General features: G+C 37.3%; 1 protein-coding gene across 3 annotated transcripts in view; it reads left to right on the top strand.

The window, feature by feature from the left end:
- LOC120528081 overlaps positions 1-2,225 on the top strand; it is a 146,556-nt gene extending 144,331 nt beyond the window's left edge. For 2 of the 3 annotated variants that reach the window (XM_039752091.1, XM_039752093.1), the window contains one exon: positions 1,559-2,225. In XM_039752091.1, coding sequence (XP_039608025.1) covers positions 1,559-1,604 — 46 coding nt within the window. In that variant the 3' untranslated portion in view covers positions 1,605-2,225. The remainder of the gene's footprint in view (positions 1-1,558) is intronic. The other variant, XM_039752092.1, reaches the window with a different exon arrangement.
- The last annotated feature ends 4,147 nt before the right edge of the window (positions 2,226-6,372 follow it).

Here is a 6,372-nt window from a genome sequence, read left to right on the forward strand (position 1 = left end):
GATAGGTTATCCGTCAAGCAGCCCGGGGACTTCGGAACAGGTTCCGGTTTATGTGGAAGAGACTTATGGTGTAGGACGTAATCTCTAGGGAATCAACTAGAGCATCGTTCTGCTCTCCCAGATTTCGAGGCTGATTTAGGTTTTTCTATGAGCTGTACCAGCTCTTCCATTAAATGGAATTCTCCCCAGACCGGCTGGGAAAAAGAGATGGGGAAGCCCTTGTAAAAAAATAAAACAGGCTATTTGCTGCACTATTTGGAAGGGAGTTAATTCAAACGACCTTAGCCATAATGACACCTGTCCCCACGTTTCCATAGCTTGCCCCCGAACTGATCCCTTAGGATCGAATTTCCAAGCCTTTATTCTCCCTCCCTGCTGGTCTGGGGCTAACCCACTTTTAGCTGGGTCCTTGGTCTCAATGGGCAGCTCAGCTCTCTTGTCTGAGAGAACATAATAAGCCCTTTTTGTTTCATCCCCAGAAACGAGCCTACGTCTGTATATCTCCTCTACACTCTCCTTCTGGTAAGATACTAGCCCAAGTTTACACTTACAAAGTGGAGCCTGTCCTTACCTCCTACTTGCACATGTGTGACACTGGTTATTGTATACTGTATTATGAAAGACTTGAGGGTACAGTAAGACATGCCACGCAATGGCCCTGAAAAATGTTGCAAGTTTTAAAAAGGCCAAGTGGCCATCACAACTGATTTACCCCTATGAGAACAATGGCTAAGGCTAGCTAGCTTCTTGCCAGACCCTCATAATTCTTTTTACCCCATTTTCCTGTAACACTTCCATTGGGCCTAACAAACTTGTTAACTTTTGGTGATGTCTACAAAAGTTTTTTACTGGCCTTCTAAATCTCTGTAGCCTTAAACTATTTAATTAGGGCATTATTGTCATGTGTTGCTGCTGATTATTTACATACTTGTTATAGTTTATACTTTATACTTGTTATAGTTATGTACATATTTGTTATAGATGCCCTCCAGAGCATTTGTTTTCTTTGCTTGTTCATTTTGCTCATACATTTTAACATTATTCAGAATTTATTATATCTGTGTTCTTCATTTTTACCACTTGGGAGTATTTTCATACACATTTACAGGTACGTATGTGGTCATGGGACCACTTGTAGTAAGGTGTTTTAATGAGGCGATTATTTCTGCTCCCTTTTTAAGGCTAAGAAATGCAAAGGAATTGCAGTCTAATCCCATTCTCTTAACGTTTTTTTTTCCCAGTAACATGTTTTTGCCTACTCCTCCTCACTATTATTATTATTAGTTATAAAGTATATTATTTATTTTAGTAGTAGTGGTAGTACTGCTACTATGTGCCTGCTGAATTATGAAACTTAAATTGTTTCTGGTTGTTGGGATTACTGTACTTTTTTTCCTTAGGAAACCTCAGGACAGATGAAATGGATAAAGATGAATAGTTAATGACCAATGGAAGCATTTGACAACACATCAGCAACAGTTGTCAGACAGCATTTCAGTTATTAAGTTAACTTACAGTATGGTATTATTTCATATTTTTTATTTTTTCTCTTGTTAAGCAGATGCTCGCAACCAGAAGCTAAAGATGCAAGCATTAATGCTTAAAGGAGATTCCAGCCTTTGGAACCAGTGCCACCTCTGGATGTTTCATTGTTGAGTTAACCATTCCAGTAGCATGAAGGCTATGGTTAAAAAAAATGTACATTAACCAAAAATAATTTAGAATTTCGACTTGACTCAACACCAAAATTGCTTGTATTTGGTCAAGTTTCAGCAGAGAAGGACAACATGAAAGAGCATGACAGACTGTGCCTCACACACACACACACGATACTTGCCCAAGGAAGATCAATTCACTACAAAAAGACACTTTTAATTTTAAATCTCATAAAATGACAAACCAAGATGCACTTTTTTTATTTACTTTATTTTATATTTACATAATTTTTAATTTTTTTACTATTTACGTCTAAGATTTCTTTAGAGGTGTGCTTTACTTTATTATGCATTTCAATCCCTAAATCAATTATTTCTTTCTCTTGTTTCACTTTAATTAGTATAATGAGTGCATTCTTTATAAAATGTGTATATGCTATAGTTTTTGTTTATGGTGCTTTTACGATTTCGTATTTGTAATATACACAATATCTGTATGTAATTTGATTGTTTGGTGGTTAATATAGTTATGGTAAAGAGCTTTATGATTAAATTCTACCAAATGGGGTATATATTTTGTCATATCTCACAGGTGTTTTTTTATCATTCCAATTTTTTTATTACTTTGTCAAGCAGTTTGTTCCTAATAATGTCACATCATTGTTTTCTATTTCTGCTTTTATTGTTGCTTTTTAAAAATACAAATGTCAAAAGTGCTCAAGAGCCCCAGTCAAAAGCACCCAATCCCACGTATGCATTTTTATGAAATATAACTATTTATTCAGACACTGTTTCTTATTGATCCTAAGTTAGAGTGTCACACATTAACAAGGGGTGTAGGGACACTCTGTTAGTCATTCAGGAGACATACATATCAGCAGCTACAGATTCCCACAGCTCCTCTGTTCACAACTTGAGATACTGCTGTTCCTAAGGTATACGTTCCAAGTCTGAAATACAATGCATAGCTTCATAATGAAATGTTATATAACTAAAAAATTAATTATTAATTAATTAATAATTTTTATGTTCTGTTATAAAAGATAATAATGTAAAAAAGTTTACCATGCAGTCAGAGCATGATGAAGACAGGATGTGAGTATGGAAAAAAAGAAATTGTAATATGTCCTGAGGCTGCAGTGGGGAAAGGTAAGAAGGAGAGATACGTAAGGGCAAGGAAGTTTCTCAGAGCTCCAAGATGCCCCTTTCCGAGATATATACACAATGTGTTTAGAACATCTCCTGAAGTACTTCATTCCAGGCACAGACATATGTGTGGTTGAGCAGTTTGTTGGTTTCAGAAGCAAGTGCAATTTCAGACAATATATCCTATTCAAGCCTGAAAATTATGGAATAAAAAATCTAGTAGAACTGTGATGCAGCGACCAGCTACCCTCTCAAGTGTGAGATATACCTTGGCAGACAGGCTGGGAGGGAACGAGATGTAAATAAAGGGGCCCATGTAGTGAAAGAGCTTGTGGGACCTTGGTGCAGAAGTGGCAGACATGTCACAGCTGCCAAATTTTTCACTTCCGTTCCCTTAGCTGAAGTCTTACTGGAAAATGGATTGACATATTACATAAATTACTCTTGTGTCATGTGTTCCAGCAAAAAGATATGATGTACTGGAGCTGTGAAAAGCAAAAACCAGAGATCATACTACACTATAATGCAACCAAAGGTAGTGCGGATAATCTGGATCATCTGGCCATAATTTTCACATGCAGAAGAAAAATAAACAGATGGGCAATGGCACTATTTAAAGAACATGGATGTTGCGGCCATTGCTGTCGTCATCATCTGGGTGGGGAACTTCCCAGACTGGAAGGCATCAAAACATGACAGGCATTGCCAGGTCATACCGAGGCAGCTGGGGCATGCCTTGGTCACGCCACACATGAAAAAGGAGAGCTGAAACTCCTAGATTGTAAGCCCCAATCAAAGCAATATTGACCCTTATGGGAGTGAGTAAAATTCCTGCAGATGTGACTGCTCAACGCTTGGGTGGAAAATCTATTCAGAAAAGGTGTCACCTTTGCTCCTGAGACACAGACAGGAAGGTAGCAACTGTTTGCTCCTTCTGTCACATGCCATCATGCACTGAGCATAGCATGAAGCAAATTGTGTGTATGACTGCCTGTAGTGTTTATAGTTTTCATTTTATTTACTTTGCACTGAAAGAAAAAATAAACTTTAGAAGTGTTGAAGAATTTAGTTTTAAAAGATAAAAGAATATGTAAATAAAAATTGTTTGAATGACTATGTGTTTCTTTCAATTATTTTATATACAAAATATGCAAATTAATTGTAAATTTACTAAAATAATAATAATAATCTTTTCTTTAGATGGCATTATTTACATAACTAATAATGCTTTAATAAGAAGTTTTGCTGTTATTATTATTTTACCATAATAATTGCTTCTTCTGTTAAATTATCCTTGGGGTCCCCAGGGATCCCAGTGGGCAGTTCATGTATGTAAAATATGTTGGTAGGGTGAATGTTAAGCATCATTATTTAGCTAAAATGTTAACAGAGATAAGCATTTTCATTTGAAATTGCAAAGAATTTTCGTAAATATGCATTTTATTGTTCGTATTTGCCACTTACTGTATAATTTAGGGGTTTCTGCACAGGTTTCAAGAACAAGTCAAAATAAAAAGAATTAAATTTATTTATCACATACAGTCAAGTTGAGATAGTAATTTGACATCTGAACATTTTTTTTCTCTTTTAATACTCAAGATTTGATCTTCATTTAATTTAATTTTAATAAAAAAAAAAGTTATGGCAGTTTTTGTAATCCTATCTTAAATTTTAATAATGAGGCCAGTGCAAGGAAGGACCCAGTCGTCTATGAGAGCTACATCTGCAAGAGATAACAGTTGATCCAGCATTTCAAGCTCAGGGTCGTTGAACTGGAAGAAGAGTTGGCTGGCCTGTGTTGTAGTAGAGAAATGGCACACCTGGCCCAGATGTCCTTTAGAGATAGTGTGCACCCCTAAGGTGGCAAAGTAAAGGGTGCTCATTGTCCAGGCCTTCAACCCCAGAACTGGAAGGGTCAAAACTGTTTTCAGGTCCTTGCGGAGCTGGACGGTCAAAACTGTTTTCAGGTCTTTGTGGAGCTGGACGATATCTCTGATGGTTCTGAGGTGATAGGTAGGGATGTGGAGCCCCAATGGGCCACCTCAAAACCAGATTCCAGAAAGACAATGGTTGTTAGAGAGATATCAATAATTAAGAGACACGGCTCACATTTCAAGGTGCACCTCCCAGCTTGCACGAGAGTGCATATTATGGGATGTTCAAAAGCGAAAGTACTATAGTAGTCATTTCCAAGTAGAGGAACATTTGTTTGTGATAAGTAAGAGTCAGTAGTGTCCTGAATTAATAAGAAGTGTGTGTTAATGACCAGAGGTGGGTTCGTTTGCATTTTACTTGTATGCTTTTATACGTTAAGATGCAAAGTTGTTTAAGTGTACTGTTTAGCATTTATATGTTGGTAATGTGCCTTAGTGTTAGTTACATGCAGCAATATTATTTAATAATAGTTTATGGTATTCCATCAATGCACTTTACTATAAGTTTGTTAATACTATGTACTGATAAGTTCTTGATTTGGATTCTATATTCCCAGTAAGCTAGTGCCTAATTTGAGTAATATTGCCATCTAGTGGACTTTGTGTAACTTACCAATAAGTTTTAGGTATTATTTTTATTGTAGACCACATATACACCTATATACCTATTCAAATACAGGTGTATATCTTCAAATAAATTAATTCAATTTCATTCTGAGTTGCTGTGTGGAATTCTCTGCATCATTTACCAGTGCCCTGATTGACACACCGGAGTGAACACTATAAGTCCTGAACACACTACAGATACAGTAGTCCTTCGCTACAATGGTAGTGATACTTGGGGACTCAATCATTATGGGGATTGATGCACAGGTTTCCTCCAGAAACAGAGTCTTGCACGGTGTGTTGCCTTCTGAGTGCACAGGTGGGAAACCTCCATGGAAGGGTAGATAGGCTATTGGCCAGAGTGGGGGTGGATCCAGTTGTTATTGTCCATGTTGGAACAAATGACATACATAAGGGTAGTCTGTCAATTCTGTGATCCAAATTCAAAAAGTTAGGTGCCAGGCTGAGGAACAAATCTGACAAGGTAGTCTTCTCTGAAGTTCTGCCTGTGCCAGGTGCCAGGCCAGGTAAGACTGAGGAGATTAGAAGGCCTAACGTGTGGCTCAGATCTTGGTGCAGGGTAGAAGGGTATAGGTTTATGGGGCATTGGGACTCATTTGGGAACAGATGGGACCTGTTCTGCCACAGCACATTACATCTAACATGGAGGGGCACAAATGATTTGGGGAAGGCATATGAGTAAGCTAGTTAAGGATTGTTTAAACTAGGGAATGGTTGGGGGCTGGCGTTTGGGAGTTTAGGACATTCCACGTTTAGAACTATGCATGGAGGAGTACAAGTAAAAATGCATAGTAATGTAAATTCTAACCCAATGTTTAAATGTAGAAGGATTAAACAACACACATTAAAAATAGCTTGCCTTAATGCTAGAAGTATGAAAAATATGTCAAGTGAGATGAAGTTGTATGTATTAGAGCATAATTATGATATTATAGCAATAACGGAAACCTGGCTAAATAACAAAGATGAGGATGAGAATAATATAGAGGGATACACATTTTTAGGAAGGA

The sequence above is a fragment of the Polypterus senegalus genome, chromosome 4 (genome assembly GCF_016835505.1).
Source record: "Polypterus senegalus isolate Bchr_013 chromosome 4, ASM1683550v1, whole genome shotgun sequence".
NCBI classification, from domain to species: domain Eukaryota; kingdom Metazoa; phylum Chordata; class Cladistia; order Polypteriformes; family Polypteridae; genus Polypterus; species Polypterus senegalus.